Here is a 23,480-nt window from a genome sequence, read left to right as displayed (position 1 = left end):
TTACTTAAACACATTTTGAATATATGTGCTATTAATACTACCAAAACACTTTTAATTACAGTTATTGTGAAAGCCATTGACCAAATGCTTCATTAATTAAGGATGTTAGCTATAGGTTCTAGTCAGTTCAAAAGATGCCTGGTTGTTAGCATTTATTGGTTGTCGTCATTTTATTAAATTTTGTAATATAAAAATCAGGACTGAGGTTCTTTTCTTCTAGTATTCTAAGAAAAGTTAAAAAGTTGAACTGTAAAGTACCACAAGGCCCCTATTTAGTAGGGTGTGAAAAGGTAATTGTTAAACCACATAATTTTGCGAACTCAAATTAAATTGCCTTTTGCAAGCTAGTGGTTATCTCTGAATTCATTGTCCCATATTTTCCCTGAAATACTTAGAGACTTTTTAATTCTTTGAAATGACCACTATTGGTTTACATATCATAAATTTTGAGTTACTGGCATTTCGTACATGAAATTTTTGTACAAAGGAATCAGAGGCAACAAATATTGAGATCAGTGTCCTTGGGTGGAAAAAAAGAGATGAGTTATATTTCTTGTTCTGTTTGGCATTTTTTCGTTTGGAGTTGTCTTTCTTGGTACCAGTATTTCATCCTACATATCAATATCAGTAAATCACAGTTAATCCTCCTCTTATATACTTTTTCTTTTTGAATAGGGACATTGAGTCTGGTTCAATAATTATTGATTGCATCATAATCCAATCACCGCATTAAACCCCCATTGTCAAGAACTCCTACATTACGTACCAAAAAAAGAAAACCACAAAATAGTTTCCCAGAACAGATTACCACATTAACACTCCTTATTGCTCATAAGTAATTTCTAGCTTCATTTCATTCAGCCCTGAATTAAATCCCATGTGAAAAAGAGAACCTACAATTCATACTCCATGAATCACCACCGCCTTATAGAGTTCCCCAGAGAAATTCCATCGTCTTACCAGTCCATATATACCGGTACCTTAATTTGCAAATTGTACAGAACTGTATAATTTAGGAAGATAAATGCTTGGTTTGCATGAGGGAGTAAGAGTACATCTCCCTCCTCCTTTGATTTGTAGGTCTATCACCTGTAAACACAGCTGCTTTACCTGTCAGGGGGGTCACAAAACATCTGGGGGTCACCACATTTTTTTGTGCAATGAATGAATTCAGCTAGTCCTCGGTGAAAAAGATCCCCATCTCCTATCATGCAGCAGCATTCATGTCCATTCAGGGAGCTTTTCAACTCAAATATCTGTTTCACATTTATGCACATAGGAAGTCTTATTAGATTCAATAGGTAAAGACTTCAATATATCCCATAAGACGATCTTGTTCTGTGAGTTTAGTGAATGCATGACTTCAAGTTGTCTTAATTCATTCATAGTATCAGATTTATAAGGAGGTATGGGGAACTCCATTTTGAGACACACTTTCTTTGGCAATTAAACAAAAATAATTAAAAAATGGATAACTTTATTTTCATTTTCAATACTAGTAGCTTCAAATCAAACAGAGGAGAGCATTATTCGTATTAATCATATACTGATCTGCAAGTCATGAGTTTGAAACCTGCTGGTGCTTTTCCTTTTCTTACCTTTCAGAGTTTTTAAAATGCATTTTATTGTCGTAAATTAAACAATGTGAAATTTTTATGACACGTATCGACATGGATATGTTAAGATTTTTCTAACCACCTTATATAATGCCTGAACTTGATTTACTTAGGTAAGCATTGAAGTGCTAATGTACACCAAGCTTAATAATGTATATAAATAACAACTTAAGGTTTCTCCACCCTCGATGTTTTTATGGTTTAATCTGTGTAATTTTTGTTTAAATTTGATGATTAATATGCAAACAATCAAATTAAAGTTAAATATTGGTATGTTGCAAATATTTTGTTCATGCTGTAGGAGCTAACACAAGTACACTATCAGGACAGTTATAGCAACGACTGCTCTCTTATCAAACATCACATTTATTTTAACTAATTTCGATATAATAAAGCAATTTTTAAAAGAAATTAATTGCAATCCTTTATTTTAAGTATTTTAACATTTTAAGGCCATTTAAATATGCCAGTATGAAAGCTATCACATTTACAGTGCATTTTGATACGATTTTTCAACCATGAATAAGTACAGTTTAGCAACATAAAACGTCTATAACTTTTGAAATAATGGTTCAAACTCACTGAAAATTGGTACATTTGTAATTCATTATATATCCTATCGAAATCTGCAAAGAAATGTTTACCTTGCCTGGTAAAAAATTATGAATTGTGGTCTCTGTCAAGTTTGCCTATATACGGTTTTATCAGTTTTTCATTGAATTCAGCGATTTCAACTCAAACTACTCTCTATGAATTGTTAAACATTGGTGTCATTTCACTTTACATAGCTTAAAATGTGTTAAACACAAGTATAAATCAAGATATATTGGCAAAACTATGCACCACATAACACTATTATTATAACCGATAACGGTAAAATATTCCGGATTGCTCACAATGACGTCACACGACAATCGAAAGACCTTAAATGAGTCATTAACCTAATTTCACAATTAACGAACCGTCCATTTGTATAACATATCTATACCATGCTGTGTGATTTCCATTGATCTAAACAGATAGGATGACAGCAGGGTAAGAAAGAAGTCACAGCAAAAGAAAAAGAAAGTTCTGCAGAGGCCAACTTTGGTGAATAAATGAATAAGCAACGATTTGACCACTGATTGGTTCCTCAATAACTGAAAGAAAGACATTTCCAAAAGGTTGATCATAAATTGGAGATCTCTTTACGGCTCATTACGAATTAAAGCAGTCAGCTTGAAAAATACTTTTGCTATTACTCTTCGTTTTATATAGCACTTGTGAAACCTTTAAAACACATGAATTTAAATGGAAAGACATTTTTTCCTAATGAGACACAACCAGGATCAGATATCTGACTTTTCTCTGCCTTCAGTGTACCAGTCTGTGTGTCAGTCTTCCAAGAACTACATTTATCTATACTGATATAAGTAGTAACTAGAACATATATTTACTGGTAAATGCATACTTCAAGGTTTAAAAAGCCACATGCAATATGAGAGGCCTCCTGTCATTTAGAAAATATCCCAATATCCAACCCCTGCTTAAGCTGGGTAACTGGGACATGCTGTATTTTATCATAAATCTCTGCATTCTGGATAAAGCCACAACATTCTGTTGACTCAAGTGAAGTAAATAAATAGGTTTATCCTTGTTGCATAATCTCCATTTGCGTTCAATAAATAGTAAACTAGACAAATTCAATGATTTGTAATTGCGTTCAATGAACAGTAAACTTGACAAATTCAACAGACAGAGTCATCACAATTCATTTCTGATTGAATAATTTCAATATATCAATCATTTTTATATACATGTTTGTTACGAAATAAGTTTTGACTTTAGAAAAAGATATATCAAGCAATCTAACCATTATGTTCAAAACTTGATCAATGATAACAAATAAGCCATATAGCGCTCAAAATGAAATGAATTCAAACAGAAAAGTTAATTGTTTTGTTTTAAAACAATTACGATTGTATATAACTGTAGCTCTCTGTAGCTCTATTGAAATTCACTCCTTCCTGTATGATTAATCTATGTCTTAATTACAAGAATTAAGGATCCTTGAAAAACAAATGTAAGTTTACAAGGAAATAAAAAATCAAGTAACCTCCTATCATTTCATCAAGAATAATTAATGAAATAACAAAATGCATATTTAAAATGCACCAACAAATGACATTAATATATTAAGAATGACAAATTATTGTGTTCTTACTACTTAGAGATTAGGGAAGCATTAGAACATTTTGACTTCAACGGGTCAACATTGTGAAATCATTTACACCTCAACGAGTTCTCAACGATTCATTCACAACAGGTGAACATGATCACGATGAAAAATTAAGTCAGAATAACGAAGGAAGCATTTATCTTCAGGGGTCTCCGACCCCATACAATAGTGGTCATAAATACTCTCTACTCAACAAAGTGACCTTCAAATATTCATGTAATACTTGAATTTTTAATAAATCTTTAGGAAAAAAATTTACAGCTTGTTTTGTATCAGGATGAAGGTTAATCTACCGCGCATGTTTAATACCCAACCTTTAAACGGTACACGCCATCAAATTGTAACCTTTTTTCTACCTGAAAATAACGGAGTTGTCAACAACAAGTCCCGTTTATCTGTTAATATAGGGGTATGTTTGTTACAGTTAGTGGATTATCTGGATACCCCCCTGTGGTGAGGACATGTGTTGTGTTTACATGAGGGGAGGGTTGGACAAAAAAGCACACTAATCAATCTGATTCTCCCTCACCATAGTGTAAAGCGGTCATCATATGACATGGACACGTGCACCGAGCCACTGACTAGATCAGAGAAGGAAAAGTCTTCAAAATGTGTACTGGTATACATACATTATCAAAAAGGAAGAGGGAAAAAAACATTACTTGGTTAAAAATTGTCACCCAGTATCACCTGTCAAAAAGTAATTTCACAGTTTATGGTTCATATACTGCTAGACACTAATCTACCAGGTGGACCCACAGTCCATAGCATCACCGAATCAAACGTGAGGTTTCTGACCAGTCGCAAACACCTGACCCTGGTTTTATTTCTGGACCATGTCCCCCTTTAACCTCTGAGAACTGGAAAGTAATCTTCAGCTGTTTTTTCTCCTTTTCTATGCTATTCTGTAGACGTTTCCCCCCTTTTTCTGCGCTATCTGTTTATCTTAAAAACAAATGAAGAGACTACAAGTCTAAGAAGACAATTGTCCCCACTGATTGGATACATATGATTGGTTATAGTAAACACCCTGCAACATTAGCCAGTCTGGTCTATCTATATTCAATGAGATCCCAAGAATCAAGACACAAAAGAGTAACAAATTAATATTAGCATAACAAAATGTGTATATTGGATAATCAATAGTTTTTATGTGATAATGCGCTGGTTATAGCATCCCTGCCTTTTAGCTTCCTGAATACATTTGCATTTCGATTTTGTCATCCCAAAACACTGCACACATTTATAATCAGAGACGCTCATGTCGACATTTTTTCTCACTCTTGTTTTTTTTGTGATCTGTAATTGACATGGATTATGTTTTACGAAGCTGGCGCCTTTTGCCGATGTTTGGGGTTAAATCCCCTCATTTTTCACACCATCAACATGACAGCCCAATAGCTCAAGTACAGTAACGAGAAAAATTTGGTCTTTACCACCAAAGGCTCTGTATAAACATCCATTCTACTATAAAACAGCACAATGATATTAATGGTGTAACTTTAAGACAGTCAATGGTTCCTACAGAGAGCATTTAACAGTATGCATAACTAATTAATGAAGCATGAATAAAACTTTTATTGCTATCTAATGTAACTCGATTAATTCTATACCGATGGAACATTGTTATTTCTGTTAAACTCAAAATTTATATTGGCAGTCTAGGAATTTTATCAATAGCTTAAACAAAAACATTTGCAGATGGTCCAAGTCCCAGTCAATCCTCTCTAGTGTATTGAGTATGTTTTTGTTTACACAGACTATTTTCTGCCTTTTCATGCATGTTGGCACACACTATTCATTTGTAGTCATTTTCTCAAGGAATAAACCTGAACCACCTTGCATAAAGAAATGCCAAGGCTTGCTGGCTTTGAACCAATCTTGTGGTTCTTTGAATCAGATTTACGGAATTATTATGATCTTTCTTTGTTTTTATTCTTCTATTAATGACGATGACCTACACCTCCTGCATGGTATGATCACATGAACTGGTAGTTATATTAACCTTTGCTTTGTGCTATTGTCTACATCAGCAGTTTCTGAGAGCACTATACTTTCACTTGATACTTTTTTAAAGCATTTTTCTTTTCTAACGGTGCACATTTACCAAACAAATATGCTGCATTATTGAGCAAACAATGTATAGGCATGTTTGAAGACTCATTGTTAATTTATGACGCACTTGCATGATGTAAAACAAATTCCTAAAACTTCACAACACATTTGGTGCACAGCTGTAAAATTCCTGTTTAACTAACAAGTTGTTGATTTTACAATATAAAATTCACAATATAATTTGTCAAGGTTAAAAAAGGTACGAACGCCACAAGGGTATCTTTGTTAATTAGAAGAGTTACCAAATTTCCTTTAATTAAAAATCTGAGTGAATTCAGAAACTCATTTCTGCAAGGTCATATTACATTTAAAATTGTTCCAGTGTACATAAGCCATTAGATCAAATGATTTTCTTTAAAACTGATTAAATCCCCAAACCACAAGAGAGCACTGTAGGCTTTCTATATTTGCTCTGGAGGAACAGCAGCTGTCCAAATGAGAAATCTGACCCCTCCCCTCCCCCTTGTATTATCAGCCATCTCGGGACCCCTTGTCACAATCTCCAACCTACTGGATTAAACTTTGATAAAGCATTTCCTGTCTCCCTGAGTATAGACCTGTCTGTTGAGACAGAACTGAGATTCTCTCCGTAAATATTGACAGGGGATGTTGATCTTTTGTTGTACTAAACACAGAAAGGAAATAAATTATCATACCATTATTTCTGTAATGGAAAATGTGATACTTATAGCTTCAGAAATTTACACAACAAACAAAATATTTCCTTTTTATTCAACTCTAAAAAATGCATAACCATGCACAGAGAGAGAGAGAGAGAGAGAGAGAGATATTGCAATCTGTAACACCTGGGAATTTCTGGCCTATTATCTCTAAATATCAGTACAAACAATCCACTGAAATGTGATCTTGTGTGGATTATTATTTTTAGTCATTATCTGATGAAAGTAAAAAGTCTTCCATCATGTTTTAAAAAACAACAGCCAATGGGGACTAACACAGTGCTAAGCAAAGCTTGGCCAAGAAAAAACAACTTATCAAATCCCAAACAGAAATTGCCTGAAGAAAAAACACTTCTGCCCAAACATCCTCAATGCTTTTGTTGAGCAGGTTTATAGAAGCCTAAGTATTGAATTGTATTATACTGAAAGGACCCATCTCCAATTTTGCCCAAGGCTTATAGAAAACTAAAGTCATTTTTTCAGTGTTTCACAAGTTTTATAACAATAAATAATTGAACATGTATTAAAATAGTCTTTGGTGAGAACATCCAAGCTGTGGTATATTGAACTAAATAAATTGCTTCTCCTTTCTGATTATCAAGGCACCTGTATATGTAATACGCAGATTGAAATATGAATGCATCAAAATATGCAGCTATTTTCTTCAATAACATTTTTGAGGATTAAAGTACATGATAAAGACTATGAAGTATAAAATAGATCTGTTGTGATTAAGCCTTGGATTATAAGCACAATAGTTGGAGTCATTTGGCGGAACAAAAGACTAGATAAAATGCTGTCCGAATCTGTCTCTGTCTTTTGTAGTGAACATAGAGCAAAGGATCCTTCTGACACAGTTACCTAAAATTATGCTCGATCTACCCGTAAAATATGGGTCAAGAATAGTTGTCTTGATGTACTATACATTTGACACAATATCCATTGAAATATTGTGCTCATCTTCTTCTTTAATGACCTTTTCATAAAGCTTGCCTTTGGAATTGAGAGTGGAGTAATTTCCATTATTATCAGCATTAAGAGTTTTCACTAAGAGATCATTAGAATTCAAGGCATTTCTAAGTGATCGGAAGTCTGGGAGGTTTTTGTTATTTTCAGGTCTGTCTCTCCACACTGGTGATGTGTTTTCTGAGTTTAGATGATTGGGTAGTGGAGATTTCTGATCCGTTACCCAGGCGAGCTTGGTGTCATCTGAGTAAGGGGCAGAGAGAATATCATGAGACTGAGAGTTGTACCTCCAGGTGGGGGGAGGGGTTTTCACTATGAAGAGGTCCGAGTCTTTCTCTCCTTTAGAGTCATTCAGCTCCTCTGGAATTGATGTCATCGAAGCTGCAGAAGATGAGCATTTACAAGAATCATCCTCTGTAGATGCGAGTGAGAATCTTTTAAGTTTTAGAGATGACACTTCATCAGTATCATCAGTGAACACTGAGGATTCTTCAATGGATTTCCTGGACTCCCTATCTTTCAGACTACACACGCTCTCCCGCCGGGATCCTGGCAGTATGCTGGAAGGTAGAGGGGAAGTCCGGCGGACACACTGCACAGGAAGGGAGTGCCGGATGCTACTGTTTCTTTTGAAGGGAATGGTGCCCACTTCACTCATTTCTTCCTCTTTATCAGTCTTCTGTAGAAGATTGGACACACTGTTTTCCACTTTGATGTAATGGCTGTGTCTTCTGGTCAGTCTCACTCCTCTGTCGTCTGCTTCTTTGTCCTCCCTCGCAGTCATCCATCGGTTTTCACTGAGTGTCCTAATCACCTCCGATGGAGCACTGGGTTTACTTTTTCCGTACACATTTTCTGTCCGGACTCTAAACATATAGTCTGTACCTGGTGCCAGATTTTTCACATCGTAAGTGTTCCCCTGACATGAGTTTGTCACCATCTTCCATCGTTTGTCCTGTACACGGCAAACTTCGACCTGATATGCGAGTATGGTACTGGTGGGACACCCGTAGGGAGGTGTCCATTTCAGTGTTACAGAGGACTGGGTTATGTTTTGAGCCGTGGGGCTGCCCTCTGGTGGGTCTGGCCTGCCTAGAAAACAGAAAACAACATTAGCTTCATTGTTAAACAGTAAAGCAAAAATTAGGCTCACAAAAATTAATTATCTTAGAACAGATTAGCTTCATCGTTAAACAGTGTAGCAAAAATTTAGCCCACAAAAAATAATTATCTACAAACTTCTTTAAAATATTTCTTCTTCATAAAATTATGGGGTCTTTGTTTATGTATTTGGACTATATTTAAAATGTACAATTTAATTAACAACTGAATTAAGAAACCATTAACAACTGAATATTCAAATTTACTTCATCTTCTTTATCATATACATACTGCCTTGGAACTCTTTGTCAATGTAATAGATCAGATTTAAACTCAATCATCTACTTTCATTTCACCTGTGTGATTATGATAAAATTAAAACTGTTTTCTGAGTAATTAGCACCTGAGTAATTTTGTAGATTGGACAACATAAGCATGATAAATGTCTAAATTATTTTTACATTAAACTTGTGTAAAATAAAACTGTCATATGGACTACTTAAAATGATGTTACAGATACCAAAATAACGAACAATCTCATTTCAACTGTTGAAGTGTAGAATATATACAGAATGTTTATTGGTGAAACTATTAATATCTCCTTTACCTTTTAATTAAAAATTAGCAGAAAATGTTTCACACTAAATATTTTAACTAGAATAGACAAGTGTTGCCATTGGTGATAAAGTGGAAAATCACATAGAATAGCAAATATTAAACATTGATTAATTGCTCTTATCCTTTAGGGTAAAGGGGCAGGGGTGGTATCAAACAGGAAAACATTAATTTTACAGATTATTAAACTGTCCAATATGTATATAGGCCTACAGCAAAAACGGAAAAAATGATAAAAGTCATCAAAGTTTAGCTTTGTACTAATGGCCATTATAAAAAATAACATGTTTGTAAGTATGTCCCTACAGGCTCAATGACTGCGGTGTTAATCTTAGCAGTTACTGATAATCTCTTACCTTTAGGGTACCGGACTCCATGGTATTGCAGTCTTTGAAAATTAGTACTGCAGTGTTTGGAATTCTTCTCAATATTGTATCGGGGATCCAAGTCCGAGTCTATCTGCGAATTGCTAGCACCCATGATCTTGATTTAATTGATTTAACTTTCATAAAGTCACAAAACTTATTTAAAGTATATCCCTCAAGAGATTTTTCAACGAATATGACAATGTAAATTTTTTTCTCCTGGTATGTTTCCCAATATGTTTGTTAAGTCCATGTTTTCAAGTAGAAAGTTACGAGTTTGGTGACAAGTTTCCTTCCTGCGCGTCAGTGAGCGTTTGTCGTGACAGTAGCTGTAGACACGTGTAGGACCCTCTTTCCTTTCAGCTGTAGCCGCCTCGCGACTCTACGCTCAGCGTTTGATTGACACTATACTACCTCTTTAATGCGGTCCACGCAGGAATTTTAAAGTCCACAACTCACTTCAAAGGAGCGACACACTGCGTTAAACTGTCTCAGTCAATGAACAATTCTATAAGAAATTCCTCTGCCGTGTACACAGAAAATATCAATTAAATGGCCTCAAATCAATGAAAACCGTAACATGAAAACTTTTTACACTCTTATACCATTATTATGGACTTCCGCATGTAAACATTTTTAGTTGTTTCCGTCAAACACTCGGCTCAAACCGAAAGTGTGGGCAAGTCCATGTGCGATTTAAATAGTATATCAATGATTGCACATCAGAGTTTCATATATATACGTAGGTGTGACTATAGATGAGTCAGACATCTAGTGTTAACTAAGTATAACAAATCAGCAGTGGCCTGAAATGTCCTTCTAACTGTAAACAAATCCATCCACATTCTCCACTGGCTAGCCACTTAGGAAATTAATCACTTCTTTTCACAAACTGAAAGTGCTGTTAAAACACAAATCCTCTTTTCCCTGTAGACTTACTCCACACAGCCTAAACTGCAAGTAATCTGATTGTTTGGTGCCTCTCACTAATATAACTACTCAGTGCCAAAAAGATAAGGAGAGAGCAGGGGTTCCTTGGAGTCGACCAATGAGAGTTCAGTGTGAGAGAAAGCACCCCAATTCAAACTAACCAGAACACTCACAAACAAATAGCTGCCTATTGACTGCTCGTTTTCACAGCACTGTCCACTATTGTCCTCTATTTGTGAAGACAGCCCAGTACACAGTGGAGGTCAAACCCTGCATTGTTGTCAAATAAAAACACAGGGACTTCAACACTGCCCAAATACCATGTTTACACCTAACTGAAATCCTATAGCCTGAAGATAAATCCAGGCTGTGAATGGACAGGACATGTGCTACCTATCAGCTGGCCCCTCACACTGCGCCACTAGATGCAGGGTCACAGTTACTGCACCCTCTGACCACTAGCTGACCAATGGAAAGCCATCAACATTTGTTAGAGTTTAATTCGGTATTTTGCACTTTGCCACCAACTACTCACTGATGATATCTTTAACAAATTTTAAGTAAGAAGCCTCGACTTTTTAATCAATTTATATTTAATTGCAAACTATCATAGTCTTAAATTGCTCCAAAATAGCTTGTGTAAATCTTAATAGATACTTGAAAGTGTCAGAGAGAATTTAGTTAAATAAAGACAACTGAGGATAATTACAACATTAGGAGCCAGTCTTAATTTACTGTATATAAATCTTTAATACCTTAAACCCCTGTGTCATGACAAAAGTTTAAACACTGCTAGAATCCTGTTTTGACTTGACTGATAATGGAAAACACTGTTTTAAAATTGTTGCAATGCCTGAGTGACATCAACAGCAATAACTGTCTAGTTTCAGTGTATGCTAATGGTCAGACAGGAATTCAAAGCAACAAATACACCAAATACCACTCTCTACAGGGACAGGCTGTGCAGACACATTCAAGGTGTTGTTTTTTTTTTTATTCAAAACATTGACTTGGATCTTTCAAAAATTCAAAAAAAATAATTGATAAAATATTTAACAATGATTTAAAAATAGTTTCACTTTTCTGATCTTCAAGTACATTCCCAGCTGTAAGTAATTATAGGAATTATTTTTTTTTATTTTTTGGGAGTTTCTATTGATTAAACTGCTGGGGTGGGTTTCCTCTTATTCCTCTGGTGTAATTATGAAGGATTTCTCCTGGGGTTGGGGGTATTGTTTGTTATCTCAGTGAATCCCAGGGAGGATCTAATTAATGCTGGGACATGTCCAGAGAAGCAGCTCCAGTGGATGACCAGACAGCCTGCTCTCATTATTGCCTTATCGTTAGCTGAGTATCACCAACTCTGCCAGCTCAGGGGGTGGGTGTGAGGTCTGCAAACCACCTACAAGTTCTGTCCAGACACCTAATTAACATGTTACCTGTTTATTACCTGTACTTCAGCAGTGCAGCTGATTACTTATGTAACGTTAGCTGGCTGTTGACTATCAGTAGGACACAGATCTAAATATTATTGCACACTGTATTACATAAGGTGGTGTTTATCTTATCTCAGGTATTTTTAACAGGTACTGTCGGTCCACACTTAACTCAGGTCACCTCACCAACAGTTCTGGGAAAACTAACAAAACTATCAAAGTATCAACAGTCTGGTACAAACTAATCCGGGCATCGAAAGCCAACACACTATCTGTAATTGCTATTAAACAATCCCTATCAATCATTATTTGTTATTGGCAATACAGAAATCAGGGAAACATCCATTTCAGCTTTTATATAAAAAAAAAAAAAAGTTTGTAAAATACTTTCTGTTGATTTAACAGTTCGACAACTACAAAGTAGCATATACTAAATGATTCCTCTGCTGGTAACAACAAACATTCTCCTATATTCTAATACCAGACATCTTTTAGCCATTTGTAAAAGGAAACAATGTCAAAATTGCTTTTCTCCTAATAATTAAAGGTCAAAAATCTCAATCTATAGTCTAACTATCCTCCCAAGGAATTCTGTAACTCAGAAGCACTTATTTAATACCACTTATCCCCAGATGTCCCCAGTTTAGGGCCATTACTGCCTCAGTGGATCCACAAATACAGCCACTGATCTAGTGACCACATAGTTAACTAACCCTGCACCATGTAATCAGCTGGCATCAAACTGCAAAACTGTCACTTCAAAGTGAAAGCAGTGCCACGTGCTGTACAGAGGAACCAGGCACCTTATTCCTGATTTACCTGGGCAAGGACAGGTGGCCATAAGAAGCTGTAATAGGCTTCTGATGTAAGGTTGATTCACCCAGACATCTTCAGGTGTTCTACAAATCAGTCAAATCTCCAGACCTTAGCTTTTTTGAAGATAAAAGTGAGATTATCAAGTGTTACAAGTTCTAAGACCTGAGTTAATAGGATCAGCTCACTTAAAGGATAAGCAGAGCTAGATTATCATTGTAAGTAACTGTTCTGTAAACAGCTTCAGACATCTAACATCTGGCAGAGTTGCCAAAATTATGAATCATTCTGTCCAGATCAATTTCATTAAAAATGTAAATTTGCTAAAATTAAGCCATTGTGCTTGCAGTCAGGAACATTACAATATAATTTCCAGCACTGTCAGATGGCTGCATCAGAAAACACTTGAAGGGCCATGGGTTATAATGGTCAGAAACTAATTATCCCGACTGAAGCCCGGAGTTGACAGTCGTCCAAATGCTGCACTACTTCCACTCCCCTACAGGCATATTGGTGTCTGATGTGACACCTCATCCAATAGTGAACAAATTGTCGACTGACTCCAGCCAAAAAATCTGTTAACAGCTTGTGTACAAAGTCTTAGGAAGACAAAAACCAGATTGCACCATAAAACCTTGTGATGGTCTCGTAAAATTGGGGCTAGTCAGCATTTATTTGGTGCTAAATTCACAATGTAGGTGCGCACTGTCTATGGAACAGCAAGAGTCGAGGACCTGATAAACTACTTAATAAAGTAAAATAAATCTCCAAGCATATAAAGGTCCTGATGACGAGGCCCTGGACAAATTTGTTTTGTCACAAACATGGGCTCTGTCTCAGCTCACAGACAAACAAAGGATTAGCTGGGCACAATCGTGTCAGGGCAATAGTAAATTTAAAATGATAAAGTAATTTCATTAACTCCTAATAAGAGGGGATGTCTGCTTGAGGCCTCAGTGACTTCAACAGGAAATTGTCAGATGCCTTCAAAATTACTAGGGCTGAACATACAATGGAGGTGCCGACTTTGCATTCTCTGATAATGAAGTCTGGAGGTGATGATTTTTTCTCTTCTTTGAGCTTATTATGCGATAAAATGATACACTGTATAATTATTTTGCAGATTAAATTCTATGCATTTATTGACAACTAACTAATTATACCACGAAGTCCAGATTTCTTTTCATTGGTTTGTTTACAATGCTCTTTTAGCATATTTTGGAAGTCTAGGTGGAGCTCCATCTAATGAGGCAACTGCTGAGAACTTCAAAGAACCAAGATGCAATATATGTATACATGCACACTCTCATCTCGGGCCCAATTAAGGTAGCTCGCGGGTTTACCTGCTTGTGAGAAAACCTACCTTGAAAATTTGTCCACGTGATCCATAGGTTTTATAGTTTTATTTCTAAAATTTATTTAAGATTCGTCTGCGTGGTAATAATGTTATCGTGTTTCAAATACAGTGTCATTAATAAAATCAAGCAACGCCATTTCAATGAAATATATAGTAAAATGCACATTTCAACCGAGAAACGCATTACAAAACTATGCTCCAAACTTTTAAACGATTCAGACGAAATTAATCATACTCAACACAAAAACAGAGGAGATAATTATGAATCAATTCATAAAAAAATATCAGTATGTGTTCTCGGCCAATTTTTGTCAAAAAAACTTTAAAGATTGAAAAGATTTCTCAAAACCTTATATTTTCATTACGACGTTAGCCTGACGTCATCATTTCCTTACTTTTTAGAACACCAAAATTGAAATGCATTTATTGACAAGACTAACTGTTTAACACATTTTAGAACATGTAAATGCTTATTAGACATTATTGTGAATGTTATCAAATGCAATTAATGTAAGGCTGTAGAGATACAGAAAATTGCTAATTTTGTTTTTATGAAACTCTGAGTCAATCAATGCAAAAATAAAATGCCAGGCAACTACTGACATTATAAGTAAGTAATCGAATAAAACAGTTATCTCAAGCCAAAAGAAATTTAAGAATTTAATCGGTAGTACAAATTACGGAAGTTATAATTGTTAAAAAAAAAGCGAAGTTAATGCATACATTCTATTTTAAAACATTTTAAAACATGGAAGAGTTCTAACACACACTCATCCTTTATCTTTATAAAACAAAATGTGACAATGTATGTGACATCTTTAAATTTTCAGCACCTGATATTATAAATCTTTGTATAAACAGTCATAAACCGCATATAAGCTTTTTAAAATATTTTCTTTTATACTTCTAAATATCTCATTTGTCATTTTAAAATAAAATTATGAGTTTACTATGACGGTCAACTCTTTACGTCGATTCCTATTGTGACGTCAGCAAACCCGCGAGCTACGTTAAATCTTGTTTGTCCAACTCAATACGGAAGTCAGGCAACTTTGTGATTTTAAAATGTCTCAAGTGGTTCCAGCATGATTCACTGCGAGCAAAGCCTGGCATGATTAGTTTATTTCGATTTTATTACTTCAGAAATTTGAAATCCTTGCAATGTGAAAGCCCCAAACTTCTAGACTTATCTCTGATTGGAAGGTCTCTTAAAGTGAAATCCTTCTAAGTCCCTTACATCAAATCCAGGCTGATCCTGGACTTAGTTTTTATTTTGGTGTGTGAACAGTACAAAAACTTTGCCCTGACATTACAAAAGTCAGCAAGTAATTTAATGTTATTGTGAACTCAGCTTTACAAAGGTTAAAAATGTCAATGAAATAGTGCACGTCAGTTTACAAGGTATTATTAACCACAAACTACTGAAAGAGTGGTAGCAAGATTGAGAGAAGGGAGCAGAGAGAAACATGTCAAGGCAACAATAAACGCAACACTATTGTAAGAAATGCAGCACAGAGAGAAAGAGAGAGACAGACAGACAGAAAGCAATAAGCAAAGTTATAGTACAACTAAGAAATAATTGAATTGATGACCATACAACTGAAACTTTTCTAGGCAGACAATTCAAGGGGGGCCCTCAGCACTCCTAGCTCTAACAGGAGTCTAGGTATTCAAGGGTAGCTAACATTCTCTGACATACCATTATCTATACGCACGATGATTGATCAGAGTTTTCTCACTCTTCAATAGAAATCAAAGCGTCTTAACTATAGGCATAAAACTGGTAGCAGAGAAGTGACATTATTGGTAATAATATGCATTCAGCCCAGGGGGTGGGGGTGTCACGGTGACCCTGTCTGATCTCAGGTAATCTTTACTAGCTCCTTTAAATCTTCTGTCTGTTCTTTTCACATTTCAATCTGATATATTGCATACAAATGTCTGATTTAAATGTTTTACCATTATGTGCATAACAACTTCATTTTGTTGACTTGGAGTAAAGCATTGCTGGCTATATTTGTTTGTGTACAAACACAGAGGGGTCACTGGACTTCTCTAGTGGACCACCAGGGGGGTGGTCAATATTTGTCATGACGTAAGAAACAAACACTGTACATGGTCAGAAAAAGTTGACCTCTTGTACTGGTTCAATGTTATCCCACTCTTCAAGTATAAACTATAATACAATCGGTTTCTACACTCCTCTACTGTTCATAGAACAGATGATAAATAGACTAATCAAAGACTTATATTATCTTAAAAAATTATTGCAATTAGAAAGTAAATGTTTCTTTATATGTCTCAATGATTCAGTCCACATCAAAGACAAGCCCATTTTTTTGGTCAAAGTGACAAATTCCTGGAGAGTTTGTGGATTTCTTTTACTCCCGTAAAAATTAGAGATTGCTCATTCAATGATACTGAGGGATAAATAGATTTAGGGTTTCTTTGCCAGCAATGAACATAAAAATGCATTAACATGACATCTCAGCTCCTTCAGCCAATTTAAGACCACATATTTTTTCTACCTTGTTTACTCTGCTCCAGATTCCATTGTCCTTAAGGCCCCCCTGAGAATGAGGGGAATTTAGCATACCTTTAATCACCATTCAACAAGAAAATCAGGTGTTTCGAGAAATCATTTAGTTGCTGTTACAAACAAAAGCCCCTCTTGTCTACTCAAACAGAAGGTACTTAGCAGAAGGCTGTGCAATCAGTAAAACTATAAAGGTTGCTGAATGTTTCAAGTAAAGAAAAACATGAAAAAAATTTACTATGCATAATTCTAAAAACTGATTAACTGCAGAAATGGACGTTTTGCATGATGAGATGCAATATAATCAACTCTTGCTCAAGCTCATTTCATCTCATATGCAGTATTGTATCAACACATGTTTCCAGAACAATGTATTGCTCTTTGATCATCGCTGCCAATTTCCATTTACATTGGCAGCTAACCTATCAATTTCTGCGGTGGGAGAATTTTCACCTGCTCCCCAGGTGTGTAGAAATTGACCATTCAGCAGGTGATTTGGGCCACTTTATCTGTGTAGACTTGTGATTTCTGCCATTCTTTTATTATCCTACAGGAATGGAACCTTTTGAATTGTGCTGCAGTGATAAGATTTGTGTTCTAAAATTCACTACTTTTACCAATTAAAATTGTCAATCAAATTCTTAAATCAATAAAATTTCTTGGCCCATATGGTTGCCTTTGTCAGTGTTATTATGATCACCCTCTATCCATCACAATGCCGTGTTTTACTAAGTCAAGGTGAGTGCCCAACACTAAATGTATTTATGGACCAAGATGAAACAGCGATGAACATGAAGATTTGACTGTTGTGGACAACATCTGGAGGTTGTATTGAATGCCCAGAATATAACAGGACACCAGCTAACACAGCCCTAACACGGAAACTCCCTCAGTTAACATGCAATCAGAGCCAGTGGCCATGCATCTTCAGTCAGCAACAGGTGGGGATACCTGTCACCTGATGAGACCCTGTCCCCCGTATCAAGCCTCTATCTGATACACGCACACCTTTGCGGGCCTGTTTGTCAATGAACTGCAATACAATACTCCATGTTCACTATCAACTTGCATGCTCATGGTCATGTTAATGAAATTTCTCCTTGTGGTTGTACAATATTCTCATTCATCTCAAGAATGTTCATCAATAATTATTTCTTCATAATGTTCAACCTTACACCCAGAGTTAATGACTAGAAAATTACTGTTGTTGTTGCATTATTAAGCTACGGGTGCATATGCTACTCCACATGGGGAGCTGCATCTAAAGTTAGAACTAGGCATGTTGTTATGGTGGTAATTAAAATGCACAGTCAAACCAGCCAGATTCTATCTCTGGCACCGGGCTGAGGGTTTATCTGGCACTGTAACAGGTCATTATGCTTCAACAGAACTCTCAAATCAAGAGCTAACAGGAAAAACTCTAAGCAACCTGTTCTAGCATCTTAAATATGCTTATCTACACTAATTAAAAAAGGAAGGCAAACAAAACAGATCACCAGAGTATAAATCAAACATTGAAAGTTTATGGTCACACATCAGACGTATTACATCATCCTCTCACACAGACCCAAGTCAAACGGGGTCAAGTGGGGAGATGTAAACTTATAGAAATGTCGCCTCAACCTATCCAAAATTTAAACCAACTTAAAATTCAAATGTCAACACGGACCCCTGAAACAGCCAGTCTTATATCAACATCAAAGGGACGACCCCTGGTTAATTTCAGAGAGAGACAATTTGAAGAGGATGCCTGTTTCTTTAAGGGTATAAGATACCATCAGACAGAACCAGTGTCTTACCAAGAGTCCTGTCATCTCCATGATTTCACATCAGAAAACCTCTCATTATCATCTTTAAAAGAAGTCCAAACAAAAAAAACTACAAAGACAATTAAAGATGTTCCAAGTGAAGGTAGAAATCAGATCTAGAGATTGCAATGTAAGCACCACTTATATCGGGATGATAGGTCAGTACAGGCCACCCAGGGAACAGAGAACCTATCTGTAATAAATCTCAGGGAAAATAGGGCTGTCTGTCTTAAAATGGGGAGGATGGGGGTCGATGTGGTGAGACTGTGGTGAGACTGTATGTATTAATGAATAAATTTGGATGTCTTACTACACACCTAAACTTAATTAATGCAAGAGAAACCAGAAAGGTCATTTCAAAGACAGCGTCCTTTAATTCGAAAGGGGATCCGATTAAATGGGCAGGGAATTTCCTGGTTACACATCTTGGTGTAAAGTACCTTTCCATTGTTTTGATGACATTGATAGCTGCAGTGTTCATCTCCTAGGCTCACCTGATCAGTCTAAACCAGGTTAATACTTGTGGTTTATTGGGATGACACCTACAGATAGCTTACATTGACTTGATTATTTGACAGGAAATACTCCAGTGATGACTGGTCCCTCCCCGTAGATAGGTCACTAACACTGACCTCCAACAAGGGGATGACGCCCGGGTATTACTGGGTCACAGATTATGTGTCTAGTGTACTTTCCTCGGGTGGGCTACACCCAAGGTATGGAGAGGTTCTGAAGTCATGAATTCTTGGGCCACTCATTTCCTGGGTATGACCAGGCCTGTGGGATGTGCCCAGGGATCCTGGTTTATCCCTGGGTCAGGGAATAAGTACAGGATGGGAGCAATGCTCACTCAGATAGTACATGGTTTCCTGATGAGCCATTCAATCCCAGTCACCTACATATTACATCATACATGTAGCTTAATAGGAAACATGTGATGATACTGTCAATGCTGTGTTACTATTTAAGGTAGACGCAAATGATATACATGTGCTTATTTATAGATATGTTTATATATTTAACCGACACTGTCTGTCTGACTAACCCTGCACTTTTGACACTGGCCAGATGGTTCTACAGACCTATTCATTACCAATAATTCCCCTCCCCTTATCACAAGTACATCAGTGCCAATTACCACGTTCAAGTAATTTCTAATTATATCTGAACCAAACTTAAGAGATTTAACAGATCAAACCCCCTCCCTCTGCTTAAATCTGACAAAGACGTTAACAATTTGTGAAATGTCCCAAGATAAAAAGATAGTTGTGCATTTAAAACTATCAACAAGGAAATTACACTAAACAGTGACAAACACACTCTGCGTCACACACTGAAATCCCGGTCCACTTGAGATCTCATAATTCTCCCCATATACCTATCCTATCCACCCAAAACCCTGACAACAAAATAGTTCACAAATCATAAATATTTAAGCCATGGGGAGTCTCATCCAGTTCGATCTTTTCGACAAACAACAATTTATTATCCATTATGTTTTTGTCCCTTATTACCCAGCAAGGGAGTAAAAAACACTAAACAAACTGTATACCAGTAATTATTCCACATATCCTTAGTCTACAGGTTTACGTCAATATTTGAACTTTGAGATCTAAAATTCTTCACAAAATTCAGAGCTCCTCTCACACATGAAATACATATTCTACATGTTTGAAAAAAATCTGCATTTGTAATGTTTCAAATTTTTCAAATATCATGAGATTATAAAATGGGAATACAAAGTACTTTTAAACATATTTGAGAATGTTTCTCTAGGCCATAGAAAGTGGTTGAGGGTATCAAATGTCACACAATGTATTCAGTTAATCAACCACCCTTATCTTCTTTCATGAAAAAAGATCAAGATTTATGATAAGATAAAATGTTTTGCAGAAATGAATTCAGAAATTAAAAATATGCCACATCAAAAATAAACTGAACTGATATTTTTCTTCATCGAAAAAGATGACAAAATGTCACCACTTTCTTGGTAGTAAATCAGGTATGAATTATCAGAAATGCATCAAGGAGAGAAATTTGGCTGCCAAATTATTTTGAGTGGCTTTATTGTGTTTTAATGGAGACTGCGACTAGGAGGCGCTGTTGGATTGCTTCACTATTGCCAAAATATCATAAAAACTAACACACCAAGAATGTGGAGATAATAGCACTGGCAGACCTCTGACCAAAACTCTACAGGGGATGCAAGGCAGGGGACGGAAGGCCCGCCCTGTGAAACTGATCCTAGGGTTGTTAGAATAGATATGCACTTTACATGAAATTTTGATGAGCATAGGACTATTTTCATTATTAAGGTTGCACTTGAAGCCTTGATTCTGAAATTCTGTTAAAAGTAAAACATGCCCCACATTTCACTTAAATCTCCATTGTCTCTATACACTACAGATAAGGTTTCACTCGAAAAACATAAATCTACGGATCCCCGTTTTGAAAAACCATGCCCCATATTGCTACCTTTTGTATTCTAGAATAAATGGTCTTTCTATATAAGACACTGGAGACCCTGCATGTAATTGAAATTCTATCAAACCTTTTACTGCCTAGCCCCCTGGCCCCCCTGGGTTCTTTGTTTCCTACGATCTGACGTGAAATACCCCAACACAATGCAAGGGAATGGGCTACGATATCCGAATGAACTTGTTCTGTTGATTCTATATTGTCACATGCACATCAAAAAGTGCTGCAATAAGAATACATGGGTTCTCCTATAGAGACATAAACCTGTTGAATGGCTACAGCATATAGTTTTACATGATTTACAAATCAAGGGGAAAACACGGTCGGGTGTCATCGTGTTAAAATTACAGGAAGTAGATTGCCAGTCTTAATTCAGGTTGGACAGTAGTGCTCCGAAATAAAACTAAAATACACAGGGAAACTGTACTCTTGCTTGTTCCATCTTTCAGCTTGAAAGAGAAAGTTTTCATCAATCTCAGCATGAGTAATTTTTAAGCATTTAAAAGAAAATTTTTTAAACGCATTCCAACATCACAAAATTTCATTACAGATCATTGTGTATAGACATTAATTTCTCCCTCCCATCCTTATTATCATTTTCTGTCCATTTGAACGCATGCTTGCGATTCCATGGTCAGGATCCCCTACTAATCCGACACTAAGCATGTAATTATGCAGAAAGGGAATGAAAACCTGTCCACATTTCTCTGTAAATAGAAACCCATTTAACCCTGATTTATTGACAATGATGTGATTTACTCCTTTCAGCTGGTGAATGGGAAGAATTTTGATAAGGCTTACAGTAACATCTTGACAATGCAGATTGTCAGAACGCTTGTCAAAGAAACTATATATGTGTGTAATGAATGCTAAAAATGGGCCCAATATCAATTCAGTATTAATCATTCAAGGATGCTGTGTCATGTCAGATAATTATAAAGGATAAGAACAGTTTTATATATGCACGTTAAAATTGTCCATTGTTGGTATGACAGTGCATCATTGAAAGATGTTCATCCGTTCTTCACTCAGAGGAAGAACTCACTTAGATCTCTAAGTGCTTCATGGCGAGAATATCTCACCCTCTATGTAACTTTAAGTTACCCGCCTCGATCAAACAACTTGTAAAGACATTGTGCTGTATTTTGCACACAATGAATATAAAGTGTGCACAAGTTTTTTGGAATAGATAACAAGGCAAATAGAGTTACCTCCCTTATATTATGTACCTGAAAACATAACATGCAGTGTACGATAAATCTAGCTACATCTACTTCTACAGAATACGACAGCCTTCTTACCGCGACTAAGAGAGGAAGCGGAGGAAATGGAAGCGGAATCAATGGAGTACGTGGCATCTAGGAATATAACGAAATTGTCAGGGTAGGGCGGTCAAACAAAAAGGAAAACATTTTTTTTCCAATAAATTTTCTTTTAACTTCTATAATAAAAGTGTTGAGGTTTACAAAATTGGGTATCAAATATTGACAGTGAACATGAAATTAGAGGAACCTGTAAACTAGACAAGGAAGGCCAGCATCTAATACAATATTTAATATACAAATAGGTAACATTCTCTGTGATATATAGACTAATCAAATAAAATGCTAGAAAATAAATATAAAAATTTACAATATAAAATAACAGGAGGATATGGGACATTTTCTAAAATTAAATTTAATAAACTAAGACTAATTATTGGGATATTTAATCGGCATTGCTAAGAGATTGGTAGGAAACCAGAAATATGTCTGGCTTACATTATAAACTATCACTAAGTCATCCACTAATATTTTTTTTCTCAAATTTAGCTTATTGAGTTGCTTAAGTTTATACTATTAATAATTTGCATAAGATTTATACTACAGTCTTTATTCATATTAAGTACATCTAAAAAGTGTTGTTAAATAGGATGCATTTTTCTGGACCACTAAATTCTTATGAGAACATTAAATATATGAGATGATAATGAGTGTATATAAATGTCAAATTAGGAACATGATCCTATTTGTTATAGCCTAGTCACTACACATAATGATGTGCCTGTTACCTCTGTGAAAATGACTTCCTTCTGTAACAAAGATTCTCAGTCATCACCGTAATTATATTCCCCAATTTCTACCAAAAACGCTTTAGTTTGTAACTGTAACCTAAATTTCTATTAAAACTTGTTTCTAACATAAGATATACTGTGAAACCCCTGTAACAAGTTTGGTTTGGATTTTAGTAGGTTTTTCTGTTTATATAGGGGGTGAAGCCTACCTTCCACCAGAAGCTGACAGGTGCTTGTTATCTCCCCTTCTATGTTGACGGCCTTACAGCTGTAGTGGCCCTCATCCTCGGGGAATACCTCGGTGATGGTCAGTGTGCTCTTGTCTGCAATGTTACTGATCTGGAAGTCCTGAAACACCAACAACTCCTTGCATAAATTATATACTACAGATAT

At 35.9% G+C, this 23,480-nt stretch overlaps 2 protein-coding genes and 1 long non-coding RNA gene across 9 annotated transcripts in view; 1 reads left to right on the top strand and 2 right to left on the bottom strand.

Annotated features, from left to right (window-relative positions):
* LOC128191973 (titin-like) overlaps positions 1-23,480 on the bottom strand; it is a 259,892-nt gene that overhangs the window by 30,115 nt on the left and 206,297 nt on the right. For all 5 annotated transcript variants that reach the window (XM_052864366.1, XM_052864367.1, XM_052864369.1 and 2 more), the window contains 2 exons: positions 23,297-23,435; positions 22,336-22,392 (listed from right to left, as the gene is read on the bottom strand). In XM_052864366.1, coding sequence (XP_052720326.1) covers positions 22,336-22,392; positions 23,297-23,435 — 196 coding nt within the window. The remainder of the gene's footprint in view (positions 1-22,335; positions 22,393-23,296; positions 23,436-23,480) is intronic.
* On the bottom strand, positions 7,087-10,565 carry LOC128191989 (uncharacterized). The gene is made up of 2 exons (XM_052864381.1): positions 9,668-10,565; positions 7,087-8,687 (listed from the first exon to the last, which is right to left on the bottom strand). Exons 1-2 carry the CDS (start codon positions 9,789-9,791, stop codon positions 7,549-7,551), a joined length of 1,263 nt encoding a protein of 420 aa, XP_052720341.1. The 5' UTR covers positions 9,792-10,565; the 3' UTR covers positions 7,087-7,548.
* On the top strand, positions 10,805-23,422 carry LOC128192006 (uncharacterized). Of its 3 annotated transcripts, none has more exons than XR_008244491.1 (4): positions 10,993-11,111; positions 11,491-11,584; positions 22,317-22,417; positions 23,283-23,422. It is a non-coding gene; the product is annotated as an uncharacterized LOC128192006 (long non-coding RNA). The 3 variants fall into 3 exon arrangements; XR_008244492.1 differs by having other exon boundaries at positions 11,079-11,166; XR_008244490.1 differs by having other exon boundaries at positions 10,805-11,584.

The sequence above is a fragment of the Crassostrea angulata genome, chromosome 7, assembly GCF_025612915.1.
Source record: "Crassostrea angulata isolate pt1a10 chromosome 7, ASM2561291v2, whole genome shotgun sequence".
Classification (NCBI taxonomy): domain Eukaryota; kingdom Metazoa; phylum Mollusca; class Bivalvia; order Ostreida; family Ostreidae; genus Magallana; species Magallana angulata.
This window is presented reverse-complemented; position numbering and strand designations above follow the sequence as displayed.

Excerpts from the sequence above, each read along its gene's own strand:
- LOC128191989 (XM_052864381.1), bottom strand. The coding sequence starts at position 9,791 with ATGGGTGCTAGCAATTCGCAGATAGACTCGGACTTGGATCCCCGATAC. Across the intron at positions 8,688-9,667 it reads TGGAGTCCGGTACCCTAAAG|GCAGGCCAGACCCACCAGAG; the intron begins GTAAGAGATTAT and ends TCTGTTTTCTAG.